This window comes from Gavialis gangeticus, unplaced genomic scaffold, assembly GCF_001723915.1.
Source record: "Gavialis gangeticus isolate Ggan-Ray unplaced genomic scaffold, GavGan_comp1, whole genome shotgun sequence".
NCBI classification, from domain to species: Eukaryota; Metazoa; Chordata; order Crocodylia; family Gavialidae; genus Gavialis; species Gavialis gangeticus.
In genome coordinates this window covers 6,098,163-6,121,753 of record NW_017729014.1, presented here as the reverse complement: position 1 = coordinate 6,121,753, position 23,591 = coordinate 6,098,163, and the positions used below count along the sequence as shown (strand labels likewise).

General features: G+C 42.1%; 1 protein-coding gene across 4 annotated transcripts in view; it reads left to right on the top strand.

Annotated features, from left to right (window-relative positions):
- PRDM16 (PR/SET domain 16) overlaps positions 1 to 23,591 on the top strand; it is a 527,338-nt gene that overhangs the window by 470,890 nt on the left and 32,857 nt on the right. For all 4 annotated transcript variants that reach the window (XM_019511654.1, XM_019511653.1, XM_019511657.1 and 1 more), the window contains 5 exons: positions 2,528 to 2,630; positions 10,607 to 10,805; positions 14,850 to 14,997; positions 15,521 to 15,674; positions 20,017 to 21,418. In XM_019511654.1, the coding sequence (XP_019367199.1) occupies positions 2,528 to 2,630; positions 10,607 to 10,805; positions 14,850 to 14,997; positions 15,521 to 15,674; positions 20,017 to 21,418 (2,006 nt within the window). The remainder of the gene's footprint in view (positions 1 to 2,527; positions 2,631 to 10,606; positions 10,806 to 14,849; positions 14,998 to 15,520; positions 15,675 to 20,016; positions 21,419 to 23,591) is intronic.

Sequence of the window (23,591 nt, the reverse complement as noted above, 5' to 3'; positions counted from 1 at the left end):
TCTCTTTTTTTTTTTTAAACATGGAAAAATATTAATTCAAGTTTATCTCTGGATCTGACACTTTGGGTCAAGTCCTTTCTCAGGCACATATCTCTCATTAGTTCAGGGGTAGACAGCCAAGTCCCAAATGTGTCCTTTAGCAATTATTTCATTTCCATGTAAAGCAGAGGTGGTGCCAACTCAAAAAAAAGCCGTAACACAGAGAGAGGGGGAGACAAGAGGTATAATTTCTCATGAAGAGTAAGAATGATTTTTCTCCCGCAGTATCCACCCCTCCACAGACAGCAGTGCCATATACTCTAATAATAAATGATCAAGTGCTTTTGAGATATTTTACTGGCATATTGTAAACTGCCATCTCTGTACTGAGTGGTAACACGGAAACATCATTAATGTACCTGAGATTTTCTTGATGTCCCTAAGGGATTTAATTTAGGAGGAAACCCCAGATGAATAACCATGTTCACCTTTTCCATGTTGATCTCAATGGGACTACTCACAGGAAGAAAGTTGCTTCTTTGCATAAGTTTTGGCTGGATCAAATCCTGAAATGGTGAGGGCCAAATCATGTGCAGTGCTGAACACCCACAGGTCTTACTCACATCCTTTGGAAAGGCGGATGGTCAGAACCTCTGACAGCTTGACAGTCGTTCTTTGTTGTACTGTTGGTACAGGGAGATGAAAGAGACTTTGTGAATTAAAAAAAGTCTTCCTAAGGCAACGGATTGATGCATTGTGTATAGAGGTATAAGAACTCTGTGTGTTCAATCCCAGCTGAAACATGGGGTTAGCGGAGAGCTGTTGTATCTAATTCAGCAAACTAAGGAGGCGACAGATACAGTCTGCATCTTATTTAGGAAAGGGATCTAGGTAGGGGAGGAAGGAGACGGATAGCTAATTAACCCAAAAAGGAAATTCGTATGATTAAAACAACTTGGTGTTTATTCACTGCCACTAAAAGGATTGTCCTGTACTAATAAAGCATTGCCGTTGACTTTGAAAGTTAATGACTAGTAGCCCCTGAAGTCTCAGGGCATGACTGTTAGAAAAGGGCAGGGCCAAAATGTTCTGAAAAACTGGGAAATGTCTTGACCGCACATCCAAGGGACTGAACCTCTGGCATTTTTTGGCTGCTTGTTGTCTCTTTCAAATCTGACATTGACAATAGCTCAACTCCAGCCGTGGGAGTCCTTCAGTCACTACCATCTCCGTGCTTCTCTTTTGCTGGTCTTCCTCATGAATTGACCTCCAGTCACGGTCTCTGAGGCATTCACTTTTCCCACGTGCAAGACTGTCCTAATCCATGCCCACAAGCTGCATTTAAATGTTAATATACACTGCAGTGTGAGGGAACCATTGAGTCAAGTAACCCCCAAGCCAAGTAACCCCATGGTCTTCTGCCCAGAACCATCACTCCCCCATACACACACATTGTTGCTGAGTTGTTACCATCACCTTTAATGCAGGTGTCAGGATTCTGCAGCGGTCTACACAATTACAAGTTAATGACAGTGGATTGTAAACTCTTCATGACAGGGACCAAACTGTTTTCTTGCGTTTAGTAAAGGGTCTGACACACTTTGGAGTACGCATAATAAGTAATGGTGCGTGATATGTATGTAATCAACAGTGTCTCACGTGCCTATAATTATGTTTCAGGGTAATTAGAAGCATTACAGTCTTTGCTGTCTCAGATTTAATGAATTTTCCTGTTGCATAAATGACTACTGTTCTCCCCTAATAAATGCACCCCTACAGTTCTGTTCTTGTTTATTCCTTATGTACAGGTGGGCAAAATAAATCCCTATGCAGGAGACCAATATAAGGTCTTACAGTTTAAGCTCTATTTTACAAGAGATTTGGATGGTACATAGGACTGTGGTGACCCCTACCCTCTTGTGAATTCCTTCTATGTTCCCCAGCTTGTTCTTCAGTGTAGCAAGACAGATATCTTAGATGCACAGTGTGGCACTCACCAAATTCTAATGTAGAATGGGCTCTGCAAACCTGGGTTTGACTGATGGTGTACTTCAATGGAGACGGCATGTGTTAGGGGTCTGGTTAAGAAATAATAAATCTGATTCTAAATAGTGTAAATTGGTGTAGTCCCGTTGGCTTCCAAGGAGATATGTTAATTTTCACCAGCAGAAGAATTCTTCCCTCCACCCCCCTTCAAAGAATAGTTTGATACTGGCTTAGGCAGGGACCCAAACTTGTGCTCTATTTTCCATTTATTTTAACGAGTATCAGTAAGTGTATTAGAAGAAAACACAAAAGGAAGATTTTGTGTAATTTGGATGAGAGAGACTTTTACTGTAAATACCACTTTATCATTCAAACCACATGAAACTCTGACACACATAGAGAATAAATAAAGGCAGCAAAAGAGCTCTCAGTAGCAATTATCAAACAAATCAAGTGACAGCCTCCCCTATTAGCTGGAATCATTTGGGTTATTGTGTAAAAATGTAAAATGTGGCTTTGCATATTTAACATGTCTCCTCCGTTTTTGTTTTCCTATTTGCAGATCTATTATAAAGTTATTAAAGAAATTGAGCCAGGAGAAGAACTGTTGGTGTATATGAAGGAAGGGGCTTATTCGCTTGGGAACATGCCACCCAGTATGGAAGGTAAGATCATTATTGTTAGATAGCACCTTTCCGTACCTGGCACCAGGAGGAAACAAAAGAACATGCAGCAAGAAACTAAGTTGCATGGTTACCTGCCCTGTTATGTAACTGTTGATTGTTCTAAGATTTAATGCGTTTTATACTGTTCTGTATTGGCAAGATAAGCTGCCTTAGTCAGAGATGCCTAAGCAGATTTTTTAACCTCAAGGCTTGCACAGATGCATTAAATATTTTTTCAAGGAATGTTGTGGTTTTGAATACTATAGGGGATGGCTTATTAATTTCCGGGGTTGCCATGGCTGTTTGTGGGTAATAAAATCAAGGCGACACGTTCCAAGGCTTACAAAACACTCTGTGTTCTTTAGAGCGTCAGAGCACAGAGCAGCAGTGACAGTGCTATTTTAATGTGGATGGCTCGGCAGCATCAATTGGTGGGTCCACGGAACTGTTAGAACAGCAGTTCTCAATGGGTGTGACAAGATCCTTTTAAGCGTGCCATAGATGTTAGCGCTGTTAGGTGTGCAGCCATGATTCACAACATAAACCCAGAGATTTCAAATAGGAATCCATCATATTAAAACATTCTGACCCGTTGTGGTCTTCCTGAGGTCTTTGCAACAAAAGAATTGCTCTATTATGGTTTGTAGTTAAGACAAGAGTGTAAATTTGGAGCATGTATTTTCTGAGGGGTGTCTTGAATCTAATGAGAGGTGTCTTGAGTCTGAAAAGTTTGATAACCACTTTATTAGAGCGGCAGGCTGTATTAAAATAAACTCTTCATTGCTCCACTGTCTCGCTTGGCAAGCAGATTGAGCTGGCTAGTCATGGTGCCGGGCATAAATGGACTCCCTGAGTAAGCAAATGGCTTAGAGGAACATTGTGCGTTGAGCAGCCAGAGAGATTAAGTTCTTATATTTTAAAAGGCATCTTCCCCTGAATATATTGATATTGCTTCTTAAAGTTCAGTCATTGCTCAGGACATCAAAGGGGCCATTGCATTTTTGGGGAGGCACGAGTGTTTTACAGTAGTTAGAGCAAGAACCTGTGGTCTCTTGTGTTCTCTTTTTGACCACCACCCACTTGCTATGTTTAGTTAAAGAAGACATGAAAATTGGGGGAAAGCACTGGTGTTTTTCCCCCCTTTTATCGTGTTTGAAGACGGGTGGAAAAGATTTTTTTTCCAAATTAAAAGTGAAGAGTAAGAGGAGTTTCTGCTTGTATTTCTACTCTGACAACAACTAGGGGAAGGGAATTTTATTCAGGCTATTGAAAACTTTGGGCTTAATTTTAAACTGACTAAAAGCAGCTGGCTTTAGCAAGAAACTCCAGGATTCTTACAGCAAAGATTACAGAAAGAAAACCCAAGAGTTTTCAAAGAAACCCCAGCCTCCTTGCTTTAAGAAGAAAAAAATTTGCCTATAGGCAGGGGGCTATTTAGCAGAATTCAGGAAGGTTTTTGCAGCTTCTGCCAAAGTCATTGATGCTGCACAGTGTTAGGAACAGGCTACCAAGCTGGCTGGGCCTGTCATCTGACCCTGTCTGGCAATATTTGCATTCCTATGTTTTACCTGTTTACTAACGTTTAACACAGTGGTTAATGCAAATGCCCTGAGGCATTCAGGGGATCTCTGCCAAAGTAGGGAAGATCAGACATCCTATTCTTGGTACAGCTAAAATAAAAAAGCTAAGCAGAGAAAACAAGAGTCTGAAAAGTAACCAGGCAAGGTTTCTTTATTCTTTGGAAAGAAATTAAGAAGGGCACAAACCCATATTTTTAAAAATCTTTGAAAAAACTAAAACGGAAACAGAACTTATCTGTGTTTGTTTAAAGCTAAGCTCATGAAAACGCCTTGGTAAAACTAGATACACAAGGTATGATGTATTTTTTAGTTTTCCTGTAATTTAGTAATGACAGCAGTGGAGGGTTAGTTTTAAAAGTGGGTGAATTATCTAAAGTAAATGAATTATTATTTAAATGTAGTCTTTTTCTGGTCAGCCACTGACTGTGAAAACAGCTCATTATTAATGTAAATATGCCCATTATTTTATGACTAATTTATAAATATATTTCTGCCTATAGGCTGCTCATGAACTAATTGTATATTGTTTGGCATAATCAGCATTTGAAATTTGAGCTATTATGTTGGACCTTCTGTTCACATGCTTCCCTTACTGGTAGAAAAATGTAACTTGGATTCAGATTGCCATGGCAAACACTTAGGAAGATGAATGTGTAAAATCTGCTTTTTGCAATATTTGTTTGCAATTTGTTGTTTCAGTGAACTGTTTCTGCCAAAACACTCCTTTGCTTAAGGTACTCCTTGAAAAGTGGATGAGAAGGGAGTGAAAACACAGATGATGAAAATTAAAACATTCAGTTGATTTTTTTTTTCAAGTATTTTTTCATTGTTGAGTTAAATGCATGTGATTTCCTTAAAAGCAAGCCACAGATATAAGATATTTCTGGTGGTACTTCCCCAATTATGGTGTAAAAACTGAATATCTCTTTGATAATTTAGAAAAGAAATAGAGAAAAAAATCAGCAAGGCTTTCTGGTTTAATGCTGCATGATCTGTTTTGCTTCAGAGATTTCATATTTGCTTTTAAGTGACTCTTACTTGAACAAGCAAAAAACACCTTGTTCCCTGTAATATGCCAGCTTTGTTGTTATATAACATTTTTCTGCATCTTCCTAATAATGTATCATGCTTTTGGTAGCTAATTGCTTTTAAATTATAATAGCCCAACATTGAATATTTGACTTCTTAATACTTCTACCTTTGAGAATGCTATCTTCCCCCCACCCTCCATTTAAATTCTGAATTGCAGAAGAAAGAAAATGCAAAAATGTTCCACACAAAGATAATTATCATAAAAATCTTTTATCCAAACCCCAGCCAAATGCAGTAGACCCCTTATCACTGCAGGAATTTTGAGTAGGGCTCTTGAACTCCTTTGAGACCTGAGTCTGGTAGATTAGCATGTAGATGCCACATAATTGTGTTCCCCTTGGTTTCTCTGAAAGCTATTAGGCACTGATTTATTTTTCTGTTACATTCCTGCTTTGTCCTGAGTGTTACTGATGGAACTTAAGATAGACGCATATAACCACAGATTTGACAAACAAGACATAGAGAACTGGCAGCAATTTTTTTGTTGTTGGATTTTTCTTTTCTTTTCTTTTCTTTCCCCCCCTACGACACAGAAGCAGTAAACTGTTTTCATAGGGCAGCATTTTTATTTATTGTGTTTAAAGAAATAAAAAAACCCTTTTATGTACCTGCTATAAATTGGAGACTTTGTGGCAAAGGCAGAGATCCAGATACCAGGAGATCTCAGTTCAGTACTAAGCTTCCTTTGTGACATGGGATCCACTCCTACAAGGTGTTGCTCTAGCCTTTAATCTATGTGTGTCATGGTTTCTTTTTCTGCAACAATGCACAAGGTATTTATTGTAAGGCTAAACTCACTGATAATTGTAAAATATTTGTTTTCATGAAAATGCAGAGTTCAGAATACAAGAAGTATATTTATTATGTATCAGTTTAGGATCTTTCTTTATTCTGCTTGCCAGTCAATTTCTTCTCTTCAGAAGTGTTTACCAGGGCTTATTTCTAGCTTTTCAAAGAATTTGCACACACATGCACACCCATTCAGCCACGGTAAATGTGCATATAGATAGAGGTATTGATAGACAGACAGACAGGCAGACGTGCACACGCACACTTTGTAAAATCTCTCTATATAGATTTATATTGAATATATACACACACACAAAGAAAAATTGGAAAACATGAAGACATTTTAGGGTATGTTTCTACCACAGTTTAGTCATCTTTTTTATCTATCCTCTACGTTTTCTTTACCAAATATTCTGTGTGAAGAAAATCCATTTCCCCTCATATTGTCAATTCTTTATGCACATGAAAAAGCTGGTTGTGCTTAATAGTGGAAGAAGACCATCACTGCCAGTGGTACATGAGACTGCACAGAACAAGTCTATTTTTTTAATACAACTGAAGCATGATGAGCTTTATCTTAAAAATATTTGCCTAAAAAAGACAGAAAGCTAGAGGTGTTTAAACTGAGCAGGGTAATAAAGACACACAGGATGCATCTACACGAGATATTACTGCACATTCATTATTGCACATTTATTTAGTACTTGTATTAGTACTCAGTGACTGGAGTTACTGCACAGTAGTGCTGGCAAACAACTTTTAGGTGATCCCATGGCTTAGTAGCCTAATAAGACTGTGCAGTAGCGTATTAGCACTGTCCATGCTGTGACACGCTACTGAGAAGTAGTTTTTGGCTACTGTGAAGTCAGCATCTTGTGTAGACATGGCCACACAGTTTGACTTCTTCCAGAGTTACTTAGCAGAATCCTTCTTCACTCCAATTTTCAGGTGGTATCAGTGAATTTTAACCAGTTGGGGATCTGAAACCTTTAAGGGATCAGATTTCTTGTGCACAACTTGTGACCTCCATAGTTCCTCTCAAGGTGCAGGATGAGGCAGGTGAGGGCAAAATCCGACTCGAGGCAGGCACTGTGTCATGTGTTGTAACACAGTAGGTGAGCCTATGTGTTTCCAATCTGCAGTTAACTCTGTGAGATAACATTCGCTTTTGAGAACAGGAACCCCCAGGTTCCTGTTTAATCAGCCTATCTCCACGGCTAGAAACTGGCTCAAGGTAAAATAAGACCAAACCCAAGCCATCCCGTAAGTCTTGTACAGGAACAGGAAGAATTTCTGAAGTTTGAGGAAGTTCTTTGTTAAATGTTCTCTGAGGCAAAAAATATCCTCCCCCCTCCAAGTTTTCTATTTTGGGGTGAAAGCCAAAGTATTACAGTGTAGCTGCGCTGGGCAGATTTTTGTCCTGCATGCAATTAGGATGCACTGGAAATTTCTTAGGAGATCAATCTTGGGATTCTCAAACCTGAGGAGTTGGGAGAGGTTGGGAGCGGTTCAGACATCATTAAGTCTTCTTAGAAGAAAAATAAAGGAGACAAATGGTAGATGAGCAGAATGTTTTACTGAGAGATGATCTCATTACCAGAGCAGTTCAAAACCATCCCACCCAGTTATCATGCAGATCAGTGAAGTAAATGAGCCAACTGGTTCCAGCTCATCTGTGATTCTGTGATACCCAAAGCTGGAGAAAAATGGAGGCACCATAAATACTGCAAGCACTGCTGGCACTTTGCTCTACAGATCTAGCTTTAATGAATGTATGATAGGTGGCCCATGAAGCCCTGTTATAGATGGTACCAAGATGAGTGCAATGCCAGGAGTGCAGACAAGTCCTATGAGGGTTTTGGTGGGTTTTAGTGTTCCCTCAGCACCCATGCTTTGGAAAAGGTAATGCTACTCCTCCTGCCTAACTCAGCTCTATCTCAAAAGAGGTATAATTTTAATCCAGAAATGTCCTCTGATGAAGTCTTAAGTTTGGCCAGCTAGCATCTTATTTCCCATCCTGCTGTGAGGTCACATGAAATGTGAAAATGTGACATAATAACATAACCGTTTGCGACTTTTTTTTTTTAATAAGAAGCAATTGCTGGATGACAGGACAAAAACAAGTACCACAGCTGATGCAGTTTTGTCAACCACCAAGTAAATGTAGGGAGCTTCTTGGGTCTCCATTTTCATCTTTCCCTTCCCAGAACCAAATTGGCACAGGTCTCACAAGCTCTAATAAACCCGTTTTATATCCATAAAAACTTTTAAAAGGGGCTCAGTCCAGACCCCTGGAAGGAAAGGGGCCTTTGACTCTTCTGTGTCTCCCAGATTCTGTTATGTGTCTAAGCCAACTGAAAATAGGGGCAAAATTGGGAAATTTTCATTATTTCCCTTGCACTTTTTCAGCTCAAATCCAAATATGATCAAAAAAATTCTGAGAAAAACTTTAGTTTTTGGAAAACCGTGTCCTTGTTTCTCCCCTCACCCTCTTGTTATCCTTTCTTCTCTTCTTTTCTCACTTTCAATAAATAATTTTATATTTCCCTGTTTTATTTCTCTCTTTTCTAAAATGCGAGTAATATCATTGCCCTCACCTCACAGGAGCACTGTAAGTATTAATAGACTCCTTAACAGTATAGATATTACTTTAAATGCAAGTGCAATGAATAGAGATAATGTTCTACAGTCTAGTTCATATGGCACTGGGCTATATTGAAAGGGAGGAAGAGATTTAGCGTGTGGGTCTCAGACAAGGAAGCTATACAAGATCAGTGGAGAGGATACTGGCTGGGCTTCTCGAATCCTAGAAAAGTAGGGCTGGAAGGGACCCCAGGAGGAGGTCATCTTTTCTAACCCTCTGCTTAAGGCAAGATCACTGCCTTGACTCTGGAGGAGCTACTTCTGACTTATACTAAAGACACTTCATAAAACAAAGATTTAGGCAATTGTGATATTTTGTGCAAAAGCTGGTGCCAATAATCATCTGCGGCACTTTTTAGCAAGAAAATCTCTTAAAATGTTTTACGCATCCTAGAAATACCAGTTCCGTATAGGCAGACAAGGGATTGAAATGCCTTCTGTCTTTTAACCTATCATCTCCTTTCTTGTACCACAGACTACCCATGATGCTGTTCATTAAATTAAGTCTGAGCAAACATCCCTTAAAAATAATATTTTCCTTCTGTCTCCTAAGGTAATGAATTTCTCTGCAGGCTTTACACTTGCAGCAATGTTTTCAGAGTGTGAGAAAGGGACTTTAGGCCTGCTACCGATGCAACATTTTACATGATTGGAAATTAGTCTATACCTGTAATGCAACAAAAGTTCGGCACATGTAGACTGGTTTAAAAATGGCAGAACCCAGTCTAAGATTGGCGCCCTTCCCCACCTCACCCCAACAAAAGGTTGCTTACAGAAAACCACATAACTTTAATCGAGTCCACCTCAGGCCTTTTGAATGTCTGCACCTAGCCTTAATTGCAGAAAAGCATGTTCAGAAACGTGGGGGGTGAGGAGAAGAGGGAACACAGCAGAAAGCAACTACATGAAAAGCTTCTGTTTCAAGTAGACTGCTGGGTGGAGAAACCCTGGACTGTCCCAACTCCCTCACAGAAGTCATTCTCCTGGAAAATTTACAGCTCTGAGCTGATTGTTTGACTTGGCACTATGGTCAGGATGCTGCCTTGTAAACTTAATAATAGCTGCCCTCTTTTTAATTTGTTTGACCTTGACTACAATAATTTATTATATGCATTAGATCTTTTTTTTTTCTTTTCAACAAAGAATTTGGCCTCTTTTTCTTTGCTGCACAGTGCTCTGTCTTCGAACTCCCCCTACTTTGTGAAGCCCTCTGGCTGCTGCATAACAAACACTGGGGAGAGGGGAGGAGGGAAGGCCTTGGAAAGTGCAGTTCTCCAGGGTTGAGCTCTTCCTAGCATAAATACGTGATTATCTTTTACAGGCTTTTGGGGAGGCAATAATCATTCTGGCTTGTGCAGCTGGGGGAAGGTGGTATTTTGTTTTGTTTTGTTTTTTTCTTGACAGCTTCACAGGAAGAAACAGCCATTTAAAAACACGGTGACGGACAGATAGACAAGCAAGCAAACAGACAACCCCCCTGCCCCCGCAGAATCTCCAATACGGTGTAAATCCACTAAGTCCTGCTGGTCTCAGCTCAAAGCCTTAACAAGGCTCAGGAGCAAAAGTGGACAGTAGAGTTCAAGCCGCTGCTTACTCAGGGCTCCTTTCAGAGTTTGGCTGCTTCAAGGCTGCGGTCTCTCCACATTGCCCGAGCTGATGCGAATGGTTCACATTCAGCCAGTTGCAGTTGATGTTAGCTGCACCAGCTTACTTTGAAGAGAAGGATTTTGTACCTGTGGCTTGTAAACATACTTTTTGCAGTGATCTTCATTGACTTGCATTTTGTGAGCCAGAGGACTGCTGGATCGAACGACCTGGCGTTATGGGAACTTGCTAACCCCAAAGCTGAACTGCTTTGTCCATCTCTTTCAGAGGAGCACACATTTCGCTGCGAAGACTGTGATGAACTCTTCCAGTCAAAGCTGGACCTGAGGCGGCACAAGAAATATGCCTGCAACTCTGTCAGCTCTCTGTATGAGACCCTGAACGAGGAGATAAAACAGGAAGGCCTCAGCGATGGGCAGGTCTATGAGTGCAAAGACTGTGAGAGAATGTTCCCCAATAAATACAGGTATCACACGCACAGCAGGCACTTGCCTTGCTAGCTATACATTGAAAGCTTAAAACAAATGATCTTAATATGAAATCTAACTGTTCAAAATGTATTTGTCAAGTGGGAACTGAATGGCTCGAGCTTGGGACTGGGATATGGGACTTTTCAACTGCAGTCGCCATGTTGAATGTGGCTCAGGCCAGTAGTTTTTAGAAAATCACTCCCAGTCAATAGCTGTTTGTCACATGAGGTTATGATCTCAGTGCATTTCAACCATCCACTGCCATGTTACCATAACTGTTTTCACACCACTGCAGGAAATCCTCCATCACAATTTGCCCTAATTGTTAGCAGAATGGCCAAGGCTTGAATACACGGTGACGCAATTCTGGCTTACCCTTTCCAGGTCAACAATGAGGCATATGGCCAGGGCCAGTAACATTACAGTGCCAGCCTAACATAAAGATCAGTTTTTTAAAGAAAAGATTGCAATCAGGGCCTGATCTTATACCATTGGATAGAGAGGAAGGTGGGAACATTGCTGTATTAAAAAAACCACCAAATACTGCAGGCCTCATGATAACATTGTTTGAACTGTCAACACTTTAAACAAGCATAGCAGAACTACAAGCTTAAGGCCAATGGTCCAAACTACAAGATTTTGGTAAAGTTGACCACTGAGTGCTGGCCAGTGGTAATCATGTTGAATGTAATTATAACATTTTGTTGCAGATGAGTAGATAGGAAATAGGAAAAGTGTTCTTACATTCCCATGGAATACACAAAAGAATCTGAAATTAGAGTACAAATTTGTCCAAGACAATCCACTAATGTATCTTCCCTAAAATATATCTGAATACTGAGCACCTTGCAGGAGTTTTACAAGGCTAGGATGGGTAACTTCATCTAGCAGTTTGATGGTATCTGTATTTTCAGGCAGTTCTCCCTGATTCTTCCTCACCTTTTGTTTTCCAGCTTGAATTATTCTTTTTCACTCTCTATAAGTTTGCTGTTTCTTTGATTTTCTCCAACTCTGCTGGGAAAATAACACATCCATGTGATTTAAAATTTTTTTTCCAGGAAGTGGAATTCTATCTGAAAAATCTTTTCAGTGATAACGGGAGTAATTTATTTTCAGTCTCCATCTTCCTTCTTTCTTTATACTGTCCCTCTACAATCTCCCTCCCTGAGTACTGACATATTTCCCTCTTGGCAGTGCATCAATGCTTCCTGAATCCCTTTATTTCCATTGTATGCAAGTAGTATTTCTGTTGTACAGAGTAGGAGCAAGGCACAAAGACTGTCATACCCTTACTTCTGCTAGTAATTGCTCACTAAGGTGAGTAAGGGGTTAGTCTCTTGCCCAAGCTCAAACAGAGATGCTCTGAGCAAAGACAGGAACAGAAAGCTGATCTCCTGAACCCGTCTAGTGCCTGGTTCCCAGCACCACCTTCATACTAGGAAAGGTTCCTCAGAGTCTTTGCTATAAACTGTTCCTTCTTAAAACTCATAATTAAGAAAAAAGTGGGCATATGCCCACTGAGCTATCCGACTGAAGGGTTACCTTAATAACCAGATAGTCATGAGCCATGCTTTTCAAATAGGACCAGTGACTTAGGTCTCTTCTGTATTTGGGTTTGACTTGAAGACATAATGAAAAAGCCAGATTCTCAGAATGATCTCAGCCTTTTTTTATGCACAGCATTGAGCTTTCCAAAGCCAGTAGTCACTTCTGAAAGTTGAGGCCTGAATGCCCGGGGTATTCCTGGAAGTCTAACAATGTCTCAGGTCTCTGAATTTTACTATAGACTAAGCCATCCATATATCTTGTTGCAAAAGCAAAACAAAAAAAAGTCAGCTCTTGGCTGGCATTATGCGGAGGCAGAGAACATGCTGCGCCCTAGCCCGTGCATACATTAAATTTAGTGGAACTTTCAGAGGAAATTACCAATTCCTGTTTCGTCCCCCTATAAATCTGGCTATTCCACTTTATGAACTGAGAAGCCCTCTTAAGACAGCAAATAAATCCAGTCAACATATCTAGATGGTCTCATAATTTCTTGAAAGTTAGTTCAGCTCAAATCAAGAATATCACCAGGGAACTGAAACTCAGCACTTAGCAGATGACTAAATAAAAAAATGTTTGTGCTAATCCCAGTAGGTTATTTTCCTGTAAACATTATAATAAGTCACCTGCATTTGTGCTGTATAAACCCATAAATCACAATTAACTGCCAGAAAAAAAATCTATCTTAATGGCATTACGAACAGAGTTTCTTTTATCAAAATGGATGATTATTCTTCATAATTAACAGCCAGCCAATTTATTACTGTCCACTTCACAAGGATTAACCATTATAACTTTGAAAGAAGAGGATCATCCAGAGACTAGTGGGATCTTAAACTCCTCTGGTTAACAATAAATGACTTGGCTTTGGAGCAGAAGAATATCTGTCCAAGTACTCAAAGGGTGCCAAAATCTCAGCATGCACAATTGCCATAATTTGTGAACCAGCAAAATCCCTTAGCTTCATAAATATTTGAGTTCAGGTCAATGAACATATGGGCTGGGAATTTCAAGAGTCTAAGTGAAGGAGATCCTCAGTCCTAGGGTGCCTACTGCCTAACTCTCCTTGGCCCTTCAAAATCCTCAGCCTAAGCGCCTTGTCCTGTGCGGTCAGGCTATGGAAAAGTCCACTTGTATTTAAGGGAGTTGGATTAAATTGAACTGTAGGGTTTAGCTTTGTTATGTTTTTTAAACTGTCCTTTAGGAAATATACCCCTGTGTTAAAATTGTAAAGGGATGACTTAATAACATTTACACAGAAGATTTCAGTTTCTGTTAAACTTCACAAGTTTTTAATGATCCTATGGACTTTATCAATAAGGTTGAATATTTACAATTCCCACTGAACTGCAACAGGATTGCAGATTTTCTTCCTTTCTCAGGATCAGGCTACTTGAGGTACACTTTTTCAAGCTCCTTGTGTACCTGGATTGCTAACAGGGCAAAGCCCCTTATGCTCATCTTCAACCTAGGAATTTCCTCCTTTCCCTACCAGTTCCTACCTCTGCCAGTAGCTCCTCTATACAAGTGCACCTGGGTTAGTGGCCAGCAGAACTGGCATGTGCTAGCGCACACACTGAAGTTCAAAAGGCAGAGACAGCACTTTGGCTTAGAGGAAATGCAGCAACCTATAGCACTGTCTGAAAAGCCATCTCGGCTATGGCACTGCTCCAGCAGCCACTTTGGTTTGCCATCATCCTCCTGGCTTCAGAGACGCTGCCAGTTGGCAGAAGTTGAAATCGCCGAGTTAAGTAGTAAAAGATGTCTGACATTTAAAAGTGAAATGTGTTTGCACCTTATCATATTTCTTTCAAATGTGAAGTTACTGTGTTCTGGGAAGTTGTGGGCTTTGTGCCCATGAAAACGGCAACCTGATCACTTCAGCAGTAACACAGCTAATATCTTGTCTTTCCCTGCGGGGATTCGGCAGGAATCTTTGTCACAAAGTGCTAGCTTTTCCCTTTTGAAACCTGCAGGCTTGGGTCAGTTGTGACTTCTTTTTTGCTTTAAGGGGAGCCAGTTTTGCAGTAAGAAAATTCATGAAACACAGCAAATTTTGGAGAGGCCCATTCTCAAATGTGAAATGAAATGCCAAAAAAAAAGATTAAAAAAAAAAAGGACTCAAATTTCCATATAGTTGCACCCTTCATTGTTAATTTGTCGCTCATTTCATTTTAAAAGGTTTTTGAAGTCATGTTATGTGACAAGCACCATGTCGACTAGTTAGTATTGAAGAAAAAAAAACCCCAGTGGTTCTCGGCCTCTTTCTCTGTCATCATCTTTAATCACCACTCTCTATCTCGAACCTCGTTGGTACTGTGACCCTAACGGACATGATTATTGTAACTGTAAATCCACTGAAAGAAAGTGCTTGGTTCAGCCTTGTCTGTAAATTAAAACCAGTTGAAGCCTGCACCGTTAAGCGCCATTTTCTAGCTGTCTGAATTGCCTGCCTTTCCTTACCCTGTGAGGTAAGCATGTCTTTTCTTTCTCAGCTTGGAGCAGCACATGGTAATCCACACGGAGGAGAGGGAGTACAAGTGTGACCAGTGTCCAAAGGCTTTCAACTGGAAATCAAACCTGATTCGTCACCAGATGTCACATGACAGTGGCAAACGCTTTGAATGTGAAAATTGTGTGAAGGTACGGCAATACATTGTGGGGGAGCAGCATCTCCTGGGGAAGGTGAGCTGGAAGTGCAATTCAGCACACTAGAGCAATCAGCACCATTTCAGTGTTTAATGGTGGTAAGCCATCATTTAGGCTTAGGAAGCAGAAGGAAAGGGGAGCAGACAGCCCTCCTTGTTCGGTGAGCCTGAGTGGGGAAGTCAGGAGGCCCAAAAAGCACCTTTCTACTGGCTTTTCCCCAGGCACTGGATAGATCCTGCTATTCAGAAGGAAAGCATACGGATCAAAGGGGATAGCCACCGATGTCAGCGAGCATGCCTGCAGCCTGCCGCGAGAGGCGTCAGTGCTACCTGGCCTCCGTGTCTGTGTGCAGGGTGAAGTGAAAGCCCTGCGCAGTTGCACTCCCAGTCAGCTCTTCCGAGAACAGCGATGCTAAATAACAAAAATAGCCAGCCTTCCCTCCCCCCACCTTCTCCCGCCCTTGCTCTCAGCCACACACACCTTTGTTCCCCTCCCCTAAAGGCATTTTCTCTTTCAGGTGTTTACCGACCCCAGCAATCTCCAGCGGCACATCCGTTCCCAGCATGTTGGCGCACGAGCTCACGCCTGCCCGGACTGCGGCAAAACCTTTGCCACTTCATCTGGCCTCAAACAACACAAGCACATTCACAGTACTGTCAAACCTTTCATATGTAAGTTGTCACGGGCATCACAGAGCCCCAGCTTTCACTATAATTGCACATATCCTGAGGGGCCCCCCAGCACTGGCTGTCCCTCTGTGAGCAGCCGCTGTAATTTTATAGGTCAGAGCACAAGATGAAATTCCGCAGCAATTTTTTCCCCCCTTTTTTCTCTTTTTTTGCATGCTCCCTGTTTTTTCAGTAAACATTCGTGGCAGTTTTTGACTTCCTTGACAAGTTAAAAGCTGAGTCTCTCAGCAGTCCCAGCGATGCCATTTTCTCATATCTTTTCTTTCTCTCTTCTTTTTGGTTTTTTTTTTTTATTATTTTTCACTGTGCCTGTTGGTGACATAAATAAATAGCTGACACAGTCTGAGAGAAATGTGTTTCTGAGGTGCCTCAAATCATTCAACCTTTATGAAGAATTTGGGAAAGTGGCAGAGACTCAAAGGAAGGGTTGGTTTAGTTTTTTTTTTAACAAAAAAAGCCAATTTTTTTTCTGTTTACAAAGGCTTTAGTCTAGACAATACTCTACAGGCATTTAAATGGCACATTAGCCATATTGTTTGTGCTTTTCATTTCCAAATGTGACATTTACCTTAGGAAAGCCTAAGAGTCACTATCAGGACTGGGCTTTTATCCCATCTATATAGTGTCTTTTGCACCTTGGTAGCTGCAGAAAGATATATTTGCACTTTGCCGTCAACATGCAAAGAGGAGCCTTATAGGCTGCTGCTTGGCCCCTTACCAAAGGGATGCTCTTACGTTTAAAGCGCAGTGCCAGATATATATTCAGCTTCTAGTGATGATGTTTCATGAGGCAACCTGCCGAGCCCACCGCTGCTTCCCTGCTTCCTACCAACATGGGAACAGAATACAAGTACAGTATAGGGTGTGAGCCTCAGTTTTGATGTGCTCTGAGATAATCAGTGTCAGTGAGGAAATGCAAGACACTCCCACTGCTCCCTTTGGTGTAATCCTTACCCCTCACACTCTTATGCCTGGCACCTGAGAGACGGAGAGAATTGGAGTCTCAATTTTTTGTTAGCCCTGAAACAAGACACTGTTTCACATCGGCTTCATGCTCTCTCCCCCATCTAATTATGGAGCTTACGTCTTCTCCGCAGTCCAAATCAGCGTTGAAAAGAATTTGAGAGTGACTCTGCCTGGTTCACAAGTGTCAGGGTGGAGTCGATATGGAATCTGTTAACAGTGGGATAAAACATACAAAATGTTTATGGGGCTCTGTGGGACCTGCTGGCTTTGCTTAGGGAAACGTAAGACCACAGTCCCAGGGAATGCTTTCTTATTCTTTAATGGGAATGGTTGCAGTATTGTACTTGAGATAATGAAGCAAATTGGCTTTAATGTTTTTATAATCATAGAATGCAGAACAGCGACAGGCGAGAGTCTACATGGAGTTCCTGAGTCACTGCTTTTCAAAAAGTCTTGGGTTTTGTTTGTTCTTTGGTTTGTTTTTAAGCCGCGGTTTACAATAATGAAATAATATCCAGTATCTTTAACAGAACAGTGATGTCTGTATTATATAAATATCAAGATGATCCAAGAACTCTTTAGGGGATAGAGATGTGTGTGTGTGTGTGTGTGTATTTTATATATACTATCTTTTTTCCTTTGGAAAAACTCGTTTTTAATATTACCCTTCAACTTTCCATAAGTTTTTGTTGCATGAGATGATTATATATTGCTTACTCATTTGTGTTATACGTACTCACCATAAGAAAAGTGGTGCTTATCCCACAAACCCAATGTTCAGCCAACACATGTTGACAAAAATTACATTCTGTTCTGATACAATTTGCTAAAGTAGATTAACTGTTTATAATAACCTCATCTGTATCTTCCAAACCACAGTATAACATCTTTTGGCACTTGCTAAAGGAGACATAGTTAAAATTAGAAAGGGGTAATTTTCTGCTGGAAAGAAAAATATACAAACATCTTTTAAATAAATCCAAAAATGTGACATTTCTCCAAAAATTATTAGTAATTTGAGAGGGAGTTATAAATTCACACACATGGAAACACTTGTGCTCACACAGGCCAATCTACGTGCTCTATTGAATACCCGCATACACTCTCACAGCCCTACTGATACTGTTGCTCCCTTGCAGTCTGTTGTGCCCTACTCGTGCTAGAGAACTGGAGTCAAACATCTAACCTAAAGCCCAAAGCCCTGAATTTGAGAGCTAAGTCAAGGTGCTCTATCCTTACCTTGGCTGAGCTATAACAACACTCAAAGAAGGGCAAGTACCTCACTGTTTTGAGATTGCCCTTTTGCAACCCCTCTTTTCTGGTCAGTAGGAAATACAGAGGTACAGCAGCAGCTGCTGGGACATAGGGCTGGTTCCTGTGATTTCTGTGTTTTGCAGACCATGGCAGACCCATCTCCTCAAACTCCCATATAAATAGAGGTTGGAGTTTCCAGCAAACCCTTCTCTCTATTTAAAACAGTTTGAGATTCATTTCCTTTTTTGCCTTTGTAAAATAACAGGAAAAAAACCAAACCAACAAGGAAATAGATGAAAATAAAGCAAAGCAAAAAACACCCAGGAAGCCCTGAAAGCATGTGTATATAGCTCAAAAGAACAAGCAAAAGCTTCAGATATGAATTACGGATGGATGGAGCAAATTTGGACAAAATAGTTATCAGCTGACCTTGAACTCTCTTTTGATCTTTAAGACCATTTGGCGACCATGTTTTCCATCAGGTCTGTGCTGCAGATGCAGGTTTCAGCCATGCCCAGGGCCAGAAGCAGAAATGCTGTAACAGCATGAGGAAAGACAGTTCTTGGGACATTCTCAGAAAGGTCCAAATCCAGAAACAGCAATACATGAGAGAGAGTCTCTCTTTGTGTGAGCATAAGATTCTTCTGAATTTTCAGGTGTTCACCTGTACTAGAAATGCCCATGTTGCTAAATATTGCTGAGCATTACTGGAAATTTCAACTCAACAGGCTGCTGCTTGTGATTTCCAGGACTGCTTAGGCAGGAATACTTTATGAACTGCCCCCTTTGGCATCTTCTGATACTCACACCGATGTAAACCTGAGAGATAACACATGGCAGCAAATGTTTAACATTTGGGTACCAGTGTCACCCAGACAGAAAAAAAAGCGTTGTCTGTTGTTTTGCCACAGGACCAAGTACAGGGCCAGGCATGGTTCCTTGCTTAGCCACAAACATGCTGTAAAATTTCAGTCAGTTCTCCTAACCTTGATGTGCCTCAGTTTCCCTATTTATAACGCCCTTGAGAGGAAGTATGAAAAATTACCCCTGGGCTTCAGAGAGATGTTTGATGATAAAAAGAAAAAGGAGGGGTGGGGGATTAAACTTTTCTGACATCTGACAAGGTTTGGATTTGGTTTGATTCTAATTTCCTCACAACCGCCTTGCCTGGCCCTTCCCTACCTGCTGAGTCCTGTGGGAAAGGTTATAGCAAGTGACATGCTGAAATCCTGGCATTAGAAGTCATTAAGGGAAAGGCTGACTGAGCATTAACTCTAGCAGTGCTAGGGAGTCCTTATTAATTTAACAAACATGAGATCTCACCTCATTCCTAGCTGAAGTTGAGCCCTGGGTTTGAAGAATATTTTTAGAACATCCCTATGGAGCGGTTACTTACTATTAATGGCATTAAAAAAATGGTGGATTTGATTAAATGAGGCAAAGTTCTTCTCCCTTCAGCCTTGAATACTTCCTGCCATGCCAGACTACAAGGAAAGCATACTAGCTAATATAAATAGATAGTATGATTAAAGTGCATGATGATCTTTATTTAAAATTTAAAAAAAATAGAAAAATCTCTGAGCTGGAAGAGCATGTTACATCAGATTTCTGGAAATTTGCAGGGGGAAAGCTGCATGTGGAGAGATTTGCTGCCACCAGGGCTTTTTCACTGATTTGCTCTTTATTATTTTGCTGTAAGGTAGCCGCTGCCCATCCCAGTGAAGAGCAGGGCTCCGTGGTGGGTGTTGGGTGCTATACAAACATAATCAGAGCTAGAACTTGCCCCTAAGAGCTCACAAAGCAACTATGCTATTTTGAAAGTAAGGAAGCGAAGGGCAGAGATAGGAGGCAATTGGCCTAAAGAGGTTTAGGGAGTCTGTGGCAGAACCAGGGAACTGAAGCCAAGTCACTAGAGCTCCCCATCCAGTGCCAGAACCACAAACCCACGTCTGTTTTAACTGTGTGGGGAAAAGAGGAACTTGGAGGTCAGAGGGAGGGCAGGATGGAGAAAACTGCCAAGGAAGCATGTGGAGAGCTGGGTAGGCGAAGCTATTGCATAGTAATTTCATATTGTTTTTGTTTTTGGTTTCTGTTGATGCTTTAGGTGAGGTCTGTCACAAATCCTACACACAGTTCTCCAACCTGTGCCGCCACAAACGGATGCATGCAGACTGTCGCACTCAGATCAAATGCAAGGACTGTGGGCAGATGTTCAGCACTACCTCCTCTCTCAACAAGCACCGGCGCTTCTGCGAGGGCAAGAACCATTACAACCCTGGGGGGATTTTTGCCCCTGGCCTCCCTTTAACTCCAACCTCCATGATGGACAAATCCAAACCCTCACCCAACCTCAACCATGCCAGCCTGGGATTTAACGATTACTTTCCATCCCGACCGCACCCAGCAGGTCTTCCATTTTCACCTGCTCCCCCAGCATTTCCCACCCTCACTCCAGGATTCCCAGGGATTTTTCCACCGTCTCTGTACCCTCGGCCTCCCTTACTGCCTCCCACCTCGCTGCTCAAGAGTCCACTGAACCACACTCAAGACGCAAAACTTCCAAGCCCCTTGGGGAACCCAGCCCTGCCTCTGATTTCTGCAGTGAGCAACAGCAGCCAGCCTGTCTCAGGAGAGGAGAAATGTGAAAGCAACCTAGAAAATTCCTACCTTGACAAGCTGAAAGCCAGGAACAGTGACATGTCAGATGGCAGCGACTTTGAGGATGTCAACACCACCACAGGCACAGATCTGGAGACCACGACTGGTACTGGGTCTGACCTGGACAGCGATGCAGAGAGCGACAGGGAAAAAGTGAAGGACAAAAGCAAACAGACTGAGAGCAAGCCAGACTTTGTCGGCAGTTCTGTGTCCACAAGTTCTGTCAGCAATGCGAGTGAGATCCCCCTTTTCTATTCTCAGCACTCGTTCTTCCCTCCCCCCGAAGAGCAGCTGCTGCCTACGACAGGGGCAGCCAATGACTCAATAAAAGCCATTGCCTCCATTGCAGAGAAGTACTTCGGGCCTGGCTTCATGGGAATGCAGGAGAAGAAGATGGGTTCCCTCCCATACCATTCTATGTTCCCATTTCAGTTCCTCCCCAATTTTCCCCATTCACTCTATCCTTTCACGGAGCGGACCCTCAATCACAACTTGCTGGTCAAGGCTGAACCAAAGTCACCCAGGGACCTTCACAAAGTGGGCAGCAGCAGCTCAGAATCGCCCTTTGATCTCACCACAAAACCAAAAGAGATTAAGCCAATCTTGCCGCCACCCAAGGTCCTGCCAGCCCCATCTTCTGGGGAGGAACAGCCACTGGATCTGAGCATCGGCAACCGCATCCGTGCCAGCCAGAATGGAGGGAGGGAGCCCCGGAAAAACCACATATATGGGGAAAGGAAGCTAATGGGTAGTGAAGTGCTACCCAAGATTTCTCAGTCTCAGCTCCCTCAGCAGCCATCCCTGCATTATGCTAAGCCATCGCCCTTTTTCATGGACCCCATATACAGGTATTAACATACCCTGCCTTAATTATTTCCTCCTGCACGCTAACCTTAAGGAAGGCATTAGCCATTAGGTGTTGAAGGCAAATTTGGAAGTGGACTTAGGGAGCAAGACCAGAATAGAAACACAGTATCCTTGATTGTACTTGGCCTCCTTGGTAAAAGCACTTCAAGGCCCTTGAGTGGAAAGGATTTTATTGGCATAATAGAAAAGCAATAGCACCACCCCCTGGGCTTGCATCCATGCCCTCAGTTCACTCTTTTCATTTTTCTTTCTTTTCTTTTTTTCTTTTTATTTATTCTGCTTATAGAAATAGGGGCAACCAGAAGGGAAGGGATGCAAGAGAGGACAAAATGGGTGGCTGTCCCAGGCTGGCATTTGCTCACTGACAGCCAAACCCCCCCAAAGGCCACAGTCCCATAGCAGAGTGTCCCTCACGGTAGGACGTTTCCTGATGGGGCAGCCTTGCCACAGTAAACCCACCTATAGGGGAGGGTCTGCCTCATAGATTTTGCCTCATCTCTATACAATTTCCCTGATCTATACTCATCCTTTCACAGTGCTTGAAGAACCAGGCATCTCTAGTACTAAACAACTGTTTAAGCACTGCATTAGTCTTATTCTTTCACCTGTGAATCTTGAAAAGATGCCCTCCTTGCCAGATTCCAAGTGTTTCTGAGTTTCAGCCTAAGTGGAAATATCTGGAGGAAAGCCTTGTTTATGGTATTTCATTGGCAGCCTTGCAGCAAGATAAAAACATAGCTAGACTATGGCCTGAGACTCCTGAAGTGTGGATTCCTATTCATGATGAAACCTGGGATCTTTATTAATGCAGAGACTTTAAACATCTTTTTCTAAAAGTAAGGGCACTGACAGAAGTGACATTTGTCATATGATTGGCTCCTTGAAAACGCTCTACAGCCATGCCCTGACAGAAGTGCACGGCTGCAGAATACTTAAAAAGTGCCTAATCATGTGACGAATTAACCCTCGTTACATGCACTGAGGTGGGGGGGGCTCCAATCTCCCCATCTCCCCTCCAGCACAAGCTGGGCAAACCACATGAAGAGCTCCAACTCCTCCCTTCTCCTCCCATCATGCAGACAGCGCCAGAGCTGGGGATGGATCGAGGAGCAGAGCTAAGGGAGAAAAACTGCAGACATACAGTGTCTCCTGGATTGGCTCCGAAATGGAGCTCAATTCTCCCTCCCTTCCTCCGGAGCCAACAGGGAATGTCTGTTGGGTTGGGGGGGGTCACTGTAACTCATAGTATTTTTTGTGAAGCGCCATGAGTTATGGTGGAGAGCTGCACATCAGCTCCCTAAAAGCATTTGACAAAATATAGGTCTCAATCAGGTTCCATATTTCCCCGCCTGCTCCCTGTTATTTTCCTGCTGTTAAAGTAGTAGATACCACAGTAACCACAGTTCTTGTTGACTGACAAAACTGTTCCTTTTTAAAGGCATCCACTGTAAGTCAGGGTCCAGGCATCAATTGGACATGTACACAATCAGAATGAGACTTGGGGCCCCCTCAGTTCCTGCTGAATTTCACCTCCTGGCTTTTAGCTTCTAGTTTTCAAAGTGTGGTCCACAGGGTTGACAGCCTGCTCTTGCCTTGTTTCTTGCCTGATGGGAAGAACCCAGGGCAGGACTGTTTTTCTGAACTTGGAGAAGAGACAATGAGGTACATTGGGTCTAGTTCTAGTTCAGACTCTCAGCAGGCTGTTGCCTACACTGCCAGAGGCAATGTTTATAGTCATCTTGACCATGGGAAACTCAGAGCTTAGCAGCTTTATGGGCACATAGGCAGTTCATGTGAGCATGCAGAGGGACAAACAGCAAAGGCAGCCTGCAATCCTTAGTAAAAACACAGATGAGGAAAACAGCATCTGCCATGCCTCTGATTCACTACTATTGTAGGGGTGAAAAGAGTGTCAGTGTCTAGGAAGGCCAAGGAGCTGACAGCTAAGTTGAGGATTAATTGACCCCTCATTGCTTTGCTATTAAGAAAGCCCCAATCTCTTGGCCATCACTGATACGGTGTTTCATAGTTTCATAGTTTCTAGGGTCGGAAGGGACCTGAGAAGATCATCTAGTCCGACCCCCTGCCATGGCAGGAAAGAGTACTGGGGTCAAACGACCCCAGCAAGGTGTTCATCTAACCTCCTCTTAAAAA